Source organism: Meriones unguiculatus, chromosome 5 (genome assembly GCF_030254825.1).
Source record: "Meriones unguiculatus strain TT.TT164.6M chromosome 5, Bangor_MerUng_6.1, whole genome shotgun sequence".
NCBI classification, from domain to species: Eukaryota; Metazoa; Chordata; class Mammalia; order Rodentia; family Muridae; genus Meriones; species Meriones unguiculatus.
This window is the reverse complement of record NC_083353.1, coordinates 12,754,684-12,771,679: the sequence shown is the minus strand read 5'-3', so window position 1 is coordinate 12,771,679 and position 16,996 is coordinate 12,754,684. Positions and strand designations below refer to the sequence as shown.

The window sequence follows — 16,996 nt, the reverse complement described above, 5'->3', positions numbered from 1 at the left end:
AAAGCATGCTAAACACGAGCCTGTGACCACGCCAGCAAGCAGCATTCCTCCATGACTCCTGCCTCCAGGTTTCCACCTTCTCTCTTCCCTGACTGCCCTCAGTGATAGGCTGTGACCTGAGTATAAGCCAAATGCAGCCTTTCCTTCCCTAAGCTGCTTTTGGTTAGAGTGTCCGACCTGGGCAACACATGGAAGCTGGCACACCATGCTTAAAGTGAAGCGGTTCATGATTCTTGAATATGAGTCTTGTCACTCATATTCATACTCACATCCTGGGAGAAAGTGCTATTGGTGTTCAGGTTCCCTGACAGGTTGCCCTTCAGGTACACGTCGTTAGGATAAGGGGTTCCTTGGACCTGTCCAATGATCTCCTAAGAATTTTATCTTGAGTGCTGTTCTGCGTATGATTTGCTCAGCCAGAATTTGCTATGTGCTGGACACTGCCATGTCCATGCATCCCTTCCCAGGTGTCATTGTAAAGAGCATCCCCCTCCCACTTGATGAGATTTCTGAGTCTGAGGGCACAGCGTTTCTTTACTGTTAGGGAACCACTAGGATGTTCTTTGTAAACATTGCCTCTCCCTCATTCTTATTTTCTCCTAAGTTGCCTGATGGATAAATGTGGGGGGATTACAGCTTTTTCTACAGCGTCAGACTTTCGCACCACACCGTGCTGCATTTTGAGGAGTTTTCTCAGCATATTCTTTAACAGTCTTTGAAAAACTCATTGTTCTTTTAAAGACACCGCATTTATTTGTGTGTGTGTGTGTGTGCACCTGCACATGACATGGCACATATATGGGATTCAGCTCTTTCCTAACATCAAGTGGATCTTGGAGAATCAAATTCAGGTTGTCAGGCTTGGTGACGAGAGCCTTTACCCACTGAGCATCTCCCAGGCCAGCCCACAGGCTCTCAGGTTATCTATAAAGATTTCTTTCTCTTTGCCTTCTTTTTGTAGGACTATATCTCAGGTCCACTCAAAGTTTTGTGATATAGCTTTCCACTTAGTTCATTTTAAAATCTCTTTTCTGTGATAGGACAAATCTTACTTGGTGAGGGAGTGATTTTAGTACCTTATCAGTCCATCATTTTGGAACTGGACGTCTCTGCCCTTTAGCTCTGTTTTCCACTCCTTAGATTCTAATAGAAATGAACACTAACTTTATAATACCATAACTTTTTAGTTAATACCCACTAAATTTATAATACACTCAGTGTTGTTACAAATACAATCTCAACATTTATAAACGTATATGGAATAGGTGGCTCCACTAAGAACAAGTTCTTTTATTTATTTATTTTTACTTGTAAATGTGTACATCTCTGTGGGGTGTGTGTGCATGTGAGTGTATGTGTCCGAAGAGGCCAGAAGAGGGAGTCAGAGCCTCTGGAGTTGGAGTTACAGGTTAACATTCATGCTAGGGATGAAATTCCAGTCCTCAGCAAGAGCAGCAAGTGATCGTAACTGCTAAGCCATCTCTCCAGCAGGCACTCCCATTTTAAATCTGGTTAATTGGACCAATAACAGTTAGCTTTTTTTTTTGTTGTTGGTTTTTTTTTTTTTTCTTTCAATCTTGGGCATTGAAACTAGATACTTTCCATGCCAGTTAGTATAATATAACCGAGTTTCATCTATGGTTCAGCAGTGTGTGTGTTTGTGTGTGTGTGTGTATGTGTGTGTGAGAGAGAGACAGAGACAGAGAGACAGAGATAGGGGACAAAGACAGAGACAGAGGAAGACACAGAAACCCATAAGGTTGCTCAATGGTTGAGTTGATCTTGAACCTCTCATCTTCTTGTCTCTGCTCCTTGACTGCTGGGATTACAGGCGCGTACCACGACACCCAGTTTTCCCTAGTGGTGAGGACTTCACACAGGCCTTTGTACTTGCTAGGCAAGCGTTGTACTGACTGAATGACCAGAATTTGGCCTCCTCCTCCTCCTCCTCTTCTTCTTCTTCTTCAACAGGCTCTCACAATGTGTTCCTACCTAGCTTGGAATTCACTATGTAGACCAGACTGGCCTTGAACTCACAGAGATCTGCCTGCCTCTGCTGGGATTAAAGGTATATGCCACCATGCCCAGCAGCGTTTGGGTTTTGACTGAGGTTTTTATTTGGTTATTACCTGTACAATTAAAAGTATTTATTTATTCTTATGCATATGGGTGTTTTGCCTGCTTGTTTGTCTGGGCATCGCATGTGTGCAGTGCCCTGGGCAACCAGAAGATGGCACTGGATGCTCTGGAACTGGAGTTATAGACTGTTGTCAGCCACATTGTGGGTGGGGAGACCCAAACCAGGATCCTCTGTAAAAGCCTTAGATAGTGCTCTTCCCTGCTGAGCCATCGCTCCAGCCCCCTATGCAGATCTTATGAACATCCTCACCTGTGGTTGACAGTGTTCCTGCCCGGGCCCCCGTTTTGTAGAGCGGGGAGTGGTAGAGTGTTGGGATTGGCTCATAGTTTTGTTGTGGTTCAAAATGAACTACAGGCAGCATGGGGTTCATCTGTCCCGGCAATGCATCTTCTATGACCATCTCGATATCATCCCACCGAGAAGCATCCATGAACATTCCATGAACAAGAACCCCATCTTCAGGAGAGGGCAACTGAAAGAGACTCAGAAATTTAGGGGTGAGCGGGGAAGAAGGGATTAGCAGTCTGAGTCATTGCCTGTACCCCAGCTCTGCAGGAAGTACTTCTGAAAACAGTAGTTTCTAATACTGAGTTTTAGAGAAGGGTACCTTAAAGGGGAGTGGGTCACCCTAATCCTTAGTGTGCTACTGCATTTGACACGCCCACGCCTCACCAGGATGTGGACTGGAGATGCTCCTGGGAAACCCAACGCTACCTGACATTATGAGTAACGACTCTTCTCTCCCTCCAGAGAAGCAGACTGAGTCTGGAATTATCATCTGTTATTCTCAACAAGGCCTTTTGGGAATCTGGGCACCCTTCTAGAAGACAGATTCTATATCTACAATACTGCCTGAAGAGTGTGCAACGCATAAAGATTACTCCTATAGCACACTCCTGTTATTTTCTGTGCTTATAGTTAGGAGGAGTATGAAGCCAGCATTTCAGTTCTGCTAGGAGGGGCTGAGTGGCTGCTGTAGACAAATTTAGTCCATAATGTTATAGTGGATTACTGTGAGTGAATTTCGTGTTGCCTATATGACATTTGCCACTCCACTGACAGGGGAGTAGAAGCTTCTTTGCCGGGTAGTCGGGGGGACAATACCTCCAGGTCCATGGGCAGCTGTTTCCCAAAGGGAATGTCCCTGGCTGCTTCCGTCACCGCGGCTTGATCCCGGTAAGACGGGACCATGTTGTACTTGAAGTTCAGCTCATCTATAGGCAAGTTGTATTTCCGAGCATGGTTCTGGAGGGTCCCTGAAGTACGAGAAGGTGGGTCCCTTAGAGCACTCTGCTGCTCCGCACACACCACGTCCCTCTTGCCTACCCAGGCTGTGCTGGCACAGAGAGCTTCCTCTCCACGGAAACCCATGTCCAGGCTGGTGGGATGACTCAACAGATTAAAGCACCTGCTGCCAAGCCTGATGACCTGAATTTGTCCCTGGAACCTACATCATGGAAGGAGGAAGCCAACTCCGGCAAGCTGTCTCCCAACTTCCACATCTGCCTTGTTGGTATGCATGCCCTTCCTTCCAGACAGACAGACAAACAAACAAGTGAAATAACAAAAGAAGGTAAGGAAATAATTGAAAAAGAAACCCAAGCTATTAACATTCTACATGGAATTAGTTCATAGAGCACAGAAGCCTGGATCATGCTTGGGGCAGGGGTCGTTAAGGACCCATGGGATGTATTAGTTCATGGCCTGATTAAAAAGAGATGAAAGATGGAGAGATGGCTCAGTAGTTAAGAGCACTTGTTACTCTTGCAGAGAGCCGTATTCAGCTCCCAGCACCCATACTAGGCAGCTCACAACCACCTATATTTCCAGTGCTATCAGAATCCAACACCCTATTTTGGCCTCCACAGGCATCTGCACACACATGCACATACAATTATTTGCTCAAGTACACACACACACACACACACACACACACACACAAGCACACATATGCAGGCACACACAAATCTATGAAACAAACAAGTTGGCCATGGTGGCCCACACTTTTAAACCCAGTGCTTGGGAGACAGAGGCTGACAGATTTCTCCAAGTCCAAGGTCAACCTGATCTACATAGTGAGTTCCAGGCTAGCCAAGGCTACACAGTGAGACGCTGTCTCAAAGAACCAGCTACCCAACCAACCAAAAACAAAACAACACATACACACACACACACACATTAAAAAAAACACCAACAAATCCCAAACTACAAACAAAAAACAAAGGAGAGACTAAGTTTGCAGCATATTGTCCTACCGTGAGAGAGACAGACTAGTCAGAAAGTTTAGGGCAAGTCTCCTTAACTTCAGGGTTTTGTTGAGTTTGCGTACACAGGCTGTTTATTAGGGATTAGGAATGAGACAGACTGAGGTCTGGGTCTACGGAAGCCTCAGGGTCTGGATGCCTCTGGGAGACTGATGAAGGGATAGCAAGAGTAATTTTTTAGGCTGGTGATACTGCTCAGTTGGTAAAGTGCTTGCTTAGAAGGCACAGAGCTCTGGGTTCAATTCCTAGCACTGCCTGAAACTGGGATATGGTGAGCTATGCAAGAGATCCCAGAACTGGGGAGGCAGATGCAGTAGGGTTGGAAATCCAGTGTCATCCTCGACTGTACCCTGAGGCCGAGCAGTCTGGGCTACAGCAAACCCTGTCTCAAAATGGAAAGTATGTTTTAGAGAGAGGAGGCTGCTTAGAGCTGAGGCATGTGTGGGGGTGTGGGTATGGGTGGTGGGTGGCAGGAAAACAGCCCTTGAAGGGGGGTGGGGGATGGGGAGTTAAATCAATGGATTTGGCCTCAATCAAACCCATGCATAGATAATCTAAGAGGGGGAGACTCAGATTACCAGGGAACATCTAGTTCTGCATTTCCCTTCTCCCGGGTGGTAGAGGAAGAGGAATCCAGGATTGTTGTTGGTCCGCAGGGCCAGTCAGACAATGGGCAGCCACACCATTGCCCCAGCTCCTACAAACCTCGACCTTGCCCCAAGTTCTCTCCCAGGGGAAGTACCAGTACCTGTGAGAAATCCTTGAGGGAAGAAGAACCCGGAAATCCAGAAGGATTTGGGCTGTCCTCTTCTGAGCCACAGCTGAGGGAGAGACATGATTTCATGAGGCGCTTGGTCTCTGAGGTGGAGTGTGCCATCTAAATCTGAGCTGTGCTGGCGGGCAGAGTGCTGTCTACTGGAGTCCTGACTTACTCCCTGGCTCTCATATTACTCCTGGTCCATTCCCCTTCTCACCTACCAGCCTGGACTGCAAACCTGGAACCACAGGGAACAAGAGGCTTGGGCAGCTGAGGGCCATCTGGCTGTGGGAGGCCATGTCATGTTTTACACCTTACAATGGGGCCATACACTGCAGGTAAAATCTCAAAAAATGGTCTGGAGTTGAAAACCAATATATAGATAAGAGCCTAGGGAAAATGGCCTTATAATCTGCTTAAGACTTCCAAAGTGAAGCCATTCTGGAAGGTTCTGTTTCTCTGGAATCAAAGGATTCCTATTAGTAATGCTAATCAGAGCTCCCTCAGAAGTTTAGGGCCAGCCACACTGCCAAATCCATCAAACCCCAAACAAGTGAGGTCTCCCGTACATCCACGAATTCAGTCCTCAGAATAAGGTCTTTGATCCACGATCCAAGCGGCTTCAGGGATGGGTAGGCTGTGTTAGACCAAAGAGAGGGAACCTGGTTGTTGAGGAAACTATGATAGACTTTTTCCATTTCTTCAGACATGACCACGAGTCCAGCAATGGCTTTTTTGAGTGTTTCTAGGGAAATCTGGGAGAATAAAAAAGATCAGTGCCCATTAGAGGTGTAACTACGGGGGGGAGGGGCAATGGGTTTCTGTATGTGTGTGTCTGAGCATGCACACACGTCACACATGTGGCAAAGACAACCTCAGGTACCATTCCTCAGGCGTTACTTACATGTCAGTCCTTAGACATTGTCTTTACCTTTTTTTTTTTTAAATTTCATGTTTAAGTGCTTTGCCTGTGCATATGTCTGTGCATCACATGTGTGCCTGTGAGTTCTGGGGCGAACTTTGGCCATTGGGGCCCTTAGCCCCAACTCAGTCTTTAACTGAGAGCTGAGGTTCTGGACAATTTCAAGTGAGTTGACAGTATTCTCAAGATATAAGGTAGGCCAATGAGGAGCATGAGGGTTTGTAATGTCACACATTCATTCAGTCACAGTCACTGTTAGGATAAGGGAATATTGACTCAACCATTTGCAGCCTGGGTCTGAGTGGTGGTGAGTACAGCCAGACGGGAGCAGGAATGATGGGATGGAGACTAAGCACGGTCAGCTTATACTGTGCTCCCCAAGGCTCTGCCACCCAGTAGCAATGATAAAGGTAAGCTTCGTACATGGATTAACTTCAGAAGTTTGTTGAAGCGGTCCACTTCCTGGCCAAGGACGGTGGTCAGAGAGTTCAGGCGGCCTTGAGGGTCCTTGACAAAAAGGCTTTCGGAAGCTCCTTCCATTTGCAGGAATTCTGAAACATACACAGTTGGTGTCTCAGACCAGACATCCTTGATTTCGACCCCACACACTGCTAATGTCATGGGGTTTTCCTTTAAGATATTATTCATTATGACTGTGTTTTCATGGGGTGAGTGAGTGTGTCCGTGCCATGCCATGCCTGTGTGTGTGTGTGTGTGTGTGTGTGTATCAAAGGAAAACTTGGAGGAGTCTGTTCTCTCCTTCCACCTTCGTGTGAGTTCTGGGAACTGAACACAGGTCCTCAGACTTGACAGATGAATATTTTATCCACTGAGCCATCTCACTGGGCCTGGCTCTTTGTTACATTCTTTTTTTCTAAAGCTAATTTCTTTCATCATTTAAGCCAGGGTTTAAAATTTCACAACATTTTTATTATTTATAAGTCTTTGATGATACACCTGTATCATCATTAGAAGCAATCATTAGATTCATATAGAAGCAATCACAATAAATAAGGCTTAAATTAATGAAAACCAGGGGGAAATGTGTGTGTATGACAGAGAGAGAGAGAGAGAGATGAAATCAACATTTCACTTCTTGTCGTGGCTGTTTTCATCCTCCGTGCCTGTTTGAACTATGTGGTCTCTGGCGTATCGTGGAAGGAAGGCAGAGTGTACCAGACAGAGTAAAGGGCAGCCTGCTCCCTTTGTTTCTGGGTAGTCACCGGGAAGAGCTGGGAGAGAGCAGAAGTCAGAGTGACCTTGGAATCAGAGGGACTGAGGGAGGGGCTCCTGCACAGCGGGTGTGGAGGCGTGGCATGGGGCTTAAGAAAATACTTTTTGGGTTGGGAGATGGCAGGGGGTAACAGAGCCTGTTACTAAGCCTCCCAACCTGAGTTCAATCCCTGAGACACACAGAGTAAAGGGGGAGAATGGACTTTATCCCAGGTTACTGACGTCACTCATAGACGACTGGTCAAACTGGAGGGAGAATTGGTATGTCCGACCTGGCCCCAGTCTCACAAAATGGAGGTCCCGATGGGCTAGAACAAAGGAAGGAACTGCATTTTCCTTGCATGTCTGTGGGAAGTGTGAGCACACAGGGGCACTAAGACATACTACACACAGACTAGATCATCCTAAGTATTCACAGTTTGCCTGCCGGAGGGACATCACTCAGCATGCTCTCTCAGGGCCACAGAGCGAGGGTTACAGGAAACTTATCATTTCCCATGGGGAGGGGGGATAGAGGGGGAGGAGGGAGAAGGGGAGGTGGGGGTCATTTCAAGAACTCCAAGTTCTTCTGTGGACTTGCTCAGACCTCCTGTCCCTCGGGGTAGATGAAAGAAAGCGTGAGCTTCCCTAAGCGTGGAGAAGCCTGCCTCCCATTTATTTCACAGGGCAAGTGTGAGCTTCATGAACCATGGGGAGAAAGTCTCAGCATCAGTGGGGCTCCGGAGGAAATCCGCTGTCTCTGCTGCTCCTCATCTTTGCATCGTTTCCACCCTCACCCATTATAGTTCTTGAAGAGAAACTGTTTCCTAAATTAACTGGCAGTTTTCTGCAACATTAACAGAACTCCCTGCCCAAGGGAGCATTCTGTTTTGGGGCCTGGCCCTCATGTGTTGGGGAATGACAGAATTATTTGTGGGTCACGTGGCTCCTTTCTGTCTGGAGGCCTTTAGAGTACTGGCAGGATTCTGTCACAGGTTCTTTTTCTCTACCTATTTTACTTTCTCTTGTTAAGACATCACTTCCAAGCAGGAACAATTGATCTAGGGATGGAAATGATTTGTCAGTCTTAGGGAAGTGGGAGAGTAGCTCTTTTGAGGAAGATCCCGTGAGTTACCAGCAAATAAGGTTAAAGCAACGTAGCCATTTCTCCTGAATACTGTGGTGGACTCTAGAACAGGGCTCTAATAAAACTTTAGACAGTGATGGGAATGTTCCCATCGGTGCTAAGACACAAGCACTTAAAATGCTCCCTGCCACAAAGGACTCAATGAGGAGTTTATTTAAGGTTAACAAGCTGCCACACGTGGCCAGTGGCTACTGTCTTGGATGCCACAGGCTCAGAGACTTTAGAAACAGAGAGGAGAGCAAAGCCTGGCTAGAGCAGGGTGGACTGTGAGCCAGGCGGCTCCTCATGGTTCTTGCGGGCGGGCTGCTGGGTCGTAGCTCTCCACACATAAGCAGAGAACCCCACGAGAGGTGAGCTCTGCAGGGAAAGCAAAATCTATGAAAAAGATTAAGCTTCGACATCTGTTTACCATTCAGTTCTCTGAGTTTATTCCTAGAGCTCCCGTTACGAGTAGAATCCGGGGAGTGGTTATTACCTGGAACTCTGGTCTGGATTGAAGTCACAAGCTCCTGGACTATTTCATCATTGCTTTTCCCCTCGCCACCGGAGGACGATCTTGGCTGGACCTCCAGGATGGTGGTGATCAGAGTGTTTGTCTCTTTGTACTGCGAAGGTGGTAGGAGACAGAACAGGGAAGATGGAGTCAAGATGGAGTTTGCCATGTGTATCACTTACATAGAGGAATAAGGGAAGTTTTCAAAAACAAAGGCGTTAATTTAATTGTGGTGGGAATACAATTTGGAGCCGCTACCGTAACCAAACTAAAAAAAAAAAAATATATTAACAAAATTGGTGTGTGCATGTGCACATGTATGTTGTGACATGTAAGTGGAGGTCAGAGTACAACCTGCAGGAGTCAGTTCTCTCCTTTTACGTTATGGGTCTTAGGAATTAAACTCATATCATACATAGCTTGGTGGCAGCTACCTTGATCCACCGAGTCATTTCATCAGCTCTCTCTTAATCAAATTTTAAGTGTACAGTACCATACATTACAAACCCACCGAAGTTCAGCAGATCTCCAGACCTATTCATCTTTCCTGACTGAGACCTTATGCCCACTGATTAGAAAGAAGGCTGCTTCGCCATCAATGATCATCTCACTGACTTGGCCCAGCACAGACACGGTCAGTGTGCTTGGCCTGCATCTCTAGCTTGGGCTCTCCTAGCTCAGCACAGTACTTCAGCTCCATCTTTCCTGGCCTCTGGGCCAGACTGACACATGGTATCCCATGGAGCTTTGGGCATAACATGGACGTTTGCATCCCTGAGCTTGGACCGAAAGCGCAGCAAGTTTCCATTTTAGCTGGCGTGGCTCAGCTGTGTCTTCAGGGCGCTTTTCTCCTTTCTTTCTTTCTGCACAGGATAGAGCAACCTTTCTAGTTGCATGACGGGCCCGGTGTCTGGGTGGACACAGGCCTTTCTCATACACATTGTCCTGTATCAGAGCATCCTTGCAGCAAGTGGCTCTAAGGAGTGCTTATGAGGCATGGGGACACCATCAGGCTGGCCTAGAGGCTCACAAAGAGCCACTCATTGGCTGAGCAGAATTTGATACATGGGGTTGCAGCCTTAGTAGCCCTATTGGTTGTTATTGGTGTTTCTTCAGAGAAACATTTAAATCCACTCTCAGGGCAACTAACTTCTCCCTCACGCCCATCCTGCTCAGATACACGTTTCGGCAGTGCCCTGGGGTGACAAAGCCAGGCTCCGACAGCAGAGGGGGCTGCTGACACACACTTGGGATCACAGATCTGACCCCTTCTTGCTTCATTCTGTCCTTTACTAGTTTCTCCTAACCATTTATTTAAATGTAACTTGCTACATGTGGGGGAGAATATTTTGAGTTAAGACCGCATGGCTTAAAAGGGGCAGAGTTATTCAGCCCAAGCAGAACATGCTATTTCATAATGATCTGCTTGATACAAAGATTTTCTCTAGCTAAAGGCAACTTGCAAACAGATAGAAGACCAATTTCAGATCTTTCCCTTCCTTCCTGAGGACAGGAGGTTAAGGCTCTCACACAAAAGAAGGCCTTCTGGTATCAGGAGAAAAGAAATACTCTTCCATGGGGATCTGGTAGAAAGAGAGCTTGTGAAAATCCAATATAGTCTTGCCAGGTGTAGTGGCACAAGCCTGTTACCCCAACACTATGGAGACAGAGGCAGGCGGATATCTGTGAGTTCAAGGCCAGCCTGGTCTACGTAGCGAGTTCCAGAGCTATGCAGAGAGACTCTGCCTCAAGCAAGCAAGCAAGCAAGCAAGCAAAACCCCTCAAATTAATAGTGCTCCCAGGGAGGAGCACACTTCTACCAGATGCTCAGCCCTGAAAACATACATATCAGTAACATTATACAGACTGAGCAGATTGCATTTATGTATTTAGAACACACACGCAAACACCACCACCAGCACCACCACAACAACTTAAAGAAAAGAGGGCATGGATTTGAAAGAGAGCAAGGAGATGGTACATAAGAGGGCTTAAAGGGAGGAAAAGAATAGGGGAATGACATTATTTTATTGTAATCTAAAACTACAACAACAAAAATAATAATGACACACACACAAATTCGTATCTTGCTCTGACCTTCCTAAATACTTTAGTCACTTCCCTACTGCTGTTTCTCTGTGCTTAACATAATACTAAGCAATGTATATGTGTTTGTGCACTTCTTTGGACTTTGTCACTGGTGTCACACAAAGCTCATATTAAATCTGTAAACTTTTCTCCCATGAATCTGTACCAGTAATGCCTGTTTAGTTCAGTTCCCGGCAACCACATGGTGGCTCATAACCATCTATGCAGGGATCTGCTGCCCTTTTCTGATGTGCAGACAGAGCACTCATCTACCCAAAATAAATAAATAAATCTTAAAAAAAAAAAAAAGAAAGAAAAGAAAGGGAAGATGATCTCCCCGCCCCGACCTCTTCAACGACAATCTAATTCTTGACCATTAGAGATGTCTGGCTCATTGACACAGCCTGAGATTGTGCCCAGGGTCATGAGGGACTGTTAAATGCCATGTGCGTTCAGATTACTCTCTAGTTAAGGGTCAGCATCAGTAGGTCTCGACAGAGGAGTGAAACAATCCACCGTACTCTTTAGAGCAGCAGTTTTCAACCTTCCTCATGCTGCGACCCTTTAATACTGGTCCTCATGCTGTGCTGACCCCAGCCATTGCTACTTCTTATATGTAATTTTGCTATATTAAGGATCATAATGTAAATATCTGTGCTTTCTGATAGTTTTAGGCAACCCCTGTGAGAGAGTTATTTGACTACCAAAGGGGTCACAACCCACAGGTTGAGAATACTGCTTTGGAGCCAGTGCTGTGGTCTGTACCTCGACTACTTTGAGAGGGGAACATTAATTACCTTCCTTGATATGTATACATAGGATCTGAAGGGCTGAGAAGAGACACTGGACATTTATAACTGTGCTGCTCTGATCTAACCGTGTATATCCATAACCATGTGTAACATGAGCCAGATGAGTCCAGTGTGGTGCGAGAAGGGAACACACACACACACACACACACACACACACACACACACACACTCACACGTGCGCACGCGTGTGCACACACACACAGAGGGAAGGAGAGAGAAAGGGAGGGAGAGAGAGAGATCTTTGGATTTTGTGAAGGCTGTGCCCAGTTGTATTAATTTTTCTTGAAGCCTTGAACATTAGAGATTAGCATCTTCATCTTTTCAGAGTATGGAGCCCAGGAGGATTCTGGACACTGCTGACAAATGAGTCTCATTAAAGACTCTAAAGGCACCAGGCTGAGTTGAAGCCATTGCTGAAAGGAAGGTTAGCCAGTCTTTTACTTTTTTCCTGAAGGCTATATTATAGCTCAGAGAGCTGTAAGGGCAAGGGTAATGTTTTGAGTTTATATACACAAAATGAATACATATTTTAAGCAGAAAGATCACGTACCTGGAAAACTAAGTTAGCATTTTCATGCATTCCAAAAATTTCTGGGTCATCTATCAAAGGCAGATCTTCAATATAGTCCTTAAACTCTTGGAGGCTGTCAGCCAAGGGGGCAAAATAGATACCTGCCATTAAAACCACAGAAGACAAGATGTGTGAAATGGTCCGGCACCACCTGGCTTGATTTTTATTTTAATCAAAAATTATCTGTAAATGTGTGAACTTCCCATGGCTGTGTACATGTGAGTGCATGTGCCTAAGAGTCCAGAAAGAGGGTGTTGGGTTTCTTGGAGCTGGAGTTACAGGTGATCACAAGCCACCCAACATGAGAACTCTCGTCCTTTCCAAGAACAGTCTGTGCTCTTAACCACTCAGCCATTGTTCCAGCCCCACGGTTACATTAATTTTTCTTGAAGCCTTTAGCATCAAAGATTGGCATAGTGCTCTTTTCCGAGTATGGAGCCCAGAAGGATTCTGGATGATGTTGGAAGTGAGTCTCATTAAGGGATCCAAATTTATGCCTATGTTAGAAACGGTCTTTGCATTGATTTGATTCTAATTTCTCAAATCAAGGTGTTGGAATATAGGCCACTGCCCTTTTTCTAATGATGAAGAGACACACAGCTGACTGGAAGCAGAGCCTAGCAACTTGGCAGTAGAGGCTTTTGTGAGCTTGCACTGTAGCAATCAGATTCCTTCTTCTAAGGACTGACACTCAAGGCCATCCATCTCCCTGCTGTCTGACCTAGACTGAGGTACCTCCAATTCATACGTCTTCATTACTCAATATTTGGTAATGGAAGTGTTTCCTAATCGTATTAAAAATGCATTAGCCCAGAGCTCTGAGGATGCATTTAGATATAATGCAATCGAGTTTAATATGGAGCTCACTCACAGTGGTTGCTATGTGATATACACCACTGTCTTTTTACTATGAGCTTTGCCAGCCAAACACAGGATGGGAGGAAGCTATGAAGGTGGATAGGAAGCCTGGTTGGAAAGCTGAAAGATGATGTCCTAGGCTTCTGGGGAAGGGATTTTCCCCCCATAAGATACTTACCTGATTCAGAGTATTTATAATTAGCACTCAGTGTTTCAGGAGAGAAAAATCTCTTCAGGACAGTTCGAAGACACCTCTGATCCCATGTATCAGTGACTCTCCCGCCATAGGTGATCTCGCCTGGAAGGGAGCATGCATTTTAAAATGGATTGCTATATGTGCTTTACATTAATAAACATACCCGACTTCTAATAAGTTTATTTATACACACATTTAATTGTTATCATAAGTAGTTGCTTTGTCCCTATAAGATACAAGTCAATTTTTAAAAAGCAGGGAAAAAAATCTGATATGTGTATGTTATCCTAATAATTTTATTTAATTTTCAAAATTTTCAAAATTTTAGGTGTGCGTATGTGATTTTTGTGTGAGTTTAGATGCACTACGTGTATGCAGGAGCCCACAGACAGCATAAGAGGATGTCAGATCCCCTGGAACTAGTGCTATAGGCAGTCATGAGCTCCCAGGTCAGTGCTGGGACTGAACCTGGACCCTCTGCAAGAGCTCTTCGCTGCCGAGCCATCTCTTCATTCTCATAATTTCACTTTATTTTTTCAAATAACAGAAACTAAAGCCATTGGGCTTCTTCTGGCAGCAGTGGGTTCTCTGCGAGAACATCCGGGCAACTTCTGGCTGCCGGGAACCTGGCTCGGGGCCAGGCAGCAAAAAAGTGTGAGTGGACCCAGACACGAGCAGCTGAAAGCCATCGGGTTATGAAAGGAAAGAGTTTGGCTCCTTGATTATCTCCTTTTGAGAAAGCAACAGCAGGTTTCATTTATATTAAAAGAAAAGCCTTTAAAAACAACAACAACAAAAAAAAAAAAACAGAAGTGGGGAAAATGTTGTGGATATAAACATGTTTTTGTTTTGGTCCCAGTTTGAATCTCAAGACCCTATAGAGAGAATAAATGCGAGAGCCCAGAGAGTGTGGAAACTCAGAGAAAGAACGAGGCTGCTCCTGCTTGCCTCTTGCTGCTCCTGGTTGCTGTTGTGAGACAAGAAGTTGGACTGGCTTCAAAGGAACCTGACGACCCTAGCTAGCAGGAAGCAGATAAGAGAACTGCATCCCCTCTCTTTCTCTCACCAACCCTTTCTCTCTCCTACCTGATGTTGGGGTGTTGGAAGGGATTGAGGTGGAGTAGGGAGAACAAGATAAAAGAAACGTAAATAAAAGAGTTCTAAAAACGAACGCCTAAAGGCTTCACTGAAGGATTTCTTCTTTTTTCCTTTGTTTCAGAATGTTCCTGACTGTTGATCCCCAGTGACGAACAGTTTCTAAAATGAGCCTTTGCCTTTGTTTGGGCTTCCTGAGTAGAGCAGGAACTTACATTTGTAGAAAGACAGTTGATCTGCACCTCATAAATTATTGCTATCAAGCCAGGAAGGAAAAGATAGATTCAAAGTGAGAGAGCTTGCCTGTCAGAGATTATGTCAGGGGGAATTAAAATTTATGGCTACAATGTCTCTCTCTCTCTCCAGGGATGATGCATCACCGGGCATGCTTCAGTGTTGCTCCAACCAACAGGAACAGAAAGGGACCACATGGAATGGTTTTTAATGTTAAGATAATACCTTGGGAAAATTCTAGATTTACTGGCATGCTTTACTGTTTATCACTGTAGTGTTCCCAAAAAGATTTCCTGGATGAGGTTGTCAAGGCTGATGTAAAACTTCAACATACTGACTCGTGTTAAATATTTAGAGTATGTCTGGGGCTGAGGAGATGGATGTCAGCAAAGTGCGTGCTCCCCCAGGATGAGAAGCTGAGTTTGGATCCGCAGCATGGCCTAGAAGCCAGGCCTGACGGCTCGGGTCTGTCCTCTTAGCACTGGGGGAGGGCCGAGACAGGTGGGTCCCTGGAGCTCACTGGTTAGTCAACCTAGCCGAATGGGTGAGCTCCAGGTTCAGGAAGGAAGGTGGAGTCCTACCAGTGGCCACAGCCTCAAAGAAAAAATGGCCCCCCCCTGCCTAGGGGCCGTGGGAGTGGGAGGAGGAAGGAGGAAGGCATGATTAAGAGACACTGTATGAGAAAATTTCAAAGAATGCTTACTTCTAGATTTCGTATGTCCACATGCACATCACACACGTGGGTGTGTACATAACACACGCCACTGACACACATACAAGTGATGTCTGGCATTATTGTTATTGGTGAGAAAGGTCTCTGTGATTTTTTATGTGCAAATGTTCTCACGATGTACTTAATCATTGCTGTGAGTTCACGGGTGGGGACATCAGTTGTCACTGCCAACGTTAAACCCCAGGGGTGGGCACAGTCTTCACGGGGCGGGGGCAGGGTGCTGTGAATCAGCACCTCTGCTCCACAGCCGGATGCCCTGGCTAAGTGCCCACACTCACCAGTGATGTAAATGAGCGCATCCCAGGGGATCTTTCCTTCATGGCAGTAAAGGTTGAGGTTCAGCAAGGCGCATTCCCTATCGCTGTCGTTGAATTCATAGCAGATGTTCCAGCCAAGGGGGCCAAACTTCTTTCTCTCCTAGAATGGAAGACGAGAACATTTTGAGATAAAGCTGATGAAGTTAATTTTGTACAATGACAATGAAGTTAACTTTCAGTATGGAAAAGATAAGTTTTCACTAAAGGTGGGCATCTCTGAACTGCAGCCGGTTAAAAATATTTGGTTCCAATTCAGCTAGGCCTTTACCAAACAGGCCAGACATCTCTGTTCAATAATCCCCATGTTTCTAAAAGAAAATTTGTTTTTCCTTTAGATTTGGCAGATCTATCAAAGGAAACTTCTGCAGGGTAAAAGAAAACATTTCAAAGTAGGAAAAAAATGCCACCTGGAGTTTGGCATAAAAATACACTTATAATTATGAGAGAGAAAGGAAAGTGTGGGGGTGGGGAGGGAGAAAGAGAAAATCGCCCTTGTTTTATTTCTGTAGCTGTGATAGGATATTCTTACAAAAACAAATTAAGGGTGGAAGGGCTTACTCGTATTTCCAACCCCAGGGAACAGCCTACAGCTATGGGAGAGCCATGGCAGCAGGGACTTGAAACAGCTTCAAGTCTCACACACACACAGGCAAGTGCAGAGAGGATGCTCATTCGTTTCCTTTGCTCTTACACAACTCACGGCAGAGCTCAGGGAATGGTGCCGCCTACAGTGGGGCCGTGTCTTCCGGTATCAGTTAATCAAGACACTTGCCCATTGACACAGCTCAGGCCAAGATGATCTTGACAACCCCTCACGGAGAGGCACCTCCCAGTGATTGTAGGCTTCTCAAGCTGCACTTAGAACTAACCAGCACAGCCCTCTCCCCTGCTGTTTTAAGGAGCTTATGTGTGCCTCGTAGTCATGGTGTGCCATGCTGGCCACCTGCTGACTTCTCCATGGTGACACCAAAACCACAGACAACTAAAATTGGTTTACATGATCACAATCTTTGTGCCATTACTTCCCATAGTGAAATCCCCTTTCCTTTGCTATTTTACTGTTCCCCTAATTTCTTAATTTCAAACTGATGGTTGGGTCAGATGTTGGTCCCTTTTCTCTCCCGCAGCTCAAACCTTTACTAAATGCTGTACTACCA

At 45.6% G+C, this 16,996-nt stretch overlaps 1 protein-coding gene across 1 annotated transcript in view; it reads right to left on the bottom strand.

Annotated features, from left to right (window-relative positions):
- The window catches only part of Dnah6 (dynein axonemal heavy chain 6), a 198,328-nt gene that overhangs the window by 5,243 nt on the left and 176,089 nt on the right, over positions 1 to 16,996 (bottom strand). Inside the window, exons 68-76 of the mRNA XM_060383520.1 lie at positions 15,801 to 15,939; positions 13,443 to 13,562; positions 12,386 to 12,507; positions 8,918 to 9,047; positions 6,507 to 6,634; positions 5,731 to 5,916; positions 5,153 to 5,225; positions 3,245 to 3,396; positions 2,390 to 2,612 (exon numbers count right to left, since the gene is read on the bottom strand). Of these exons, the coding sequence (XP_060239503.1) occupies positions 2,390 to 2,612; positions 3,245 to 3,396; positions 5,153 to 5,225; positions 5,731 to 5,916; positions 6,507 to 6,634; positions 8,918 to 9,047; positions 12,386 to 12,507; positions 13,443 to 13,562; positions 15,801 to 15,939 (1,273 nt within the window). The remainder of the gene's footprint in view (positions 1 to 2,389; positions 2,613 to 3,244; positions 3,397 to 5,152; positions 5,226 to 5,730; positions 5,917 to 6,506; positions 6,635 to 8,917; positions 9,048 to 12,385; positions 12,508 to 13,442; positions 13,563 to 15,800; positions 15,940 to 16,996) is intronic.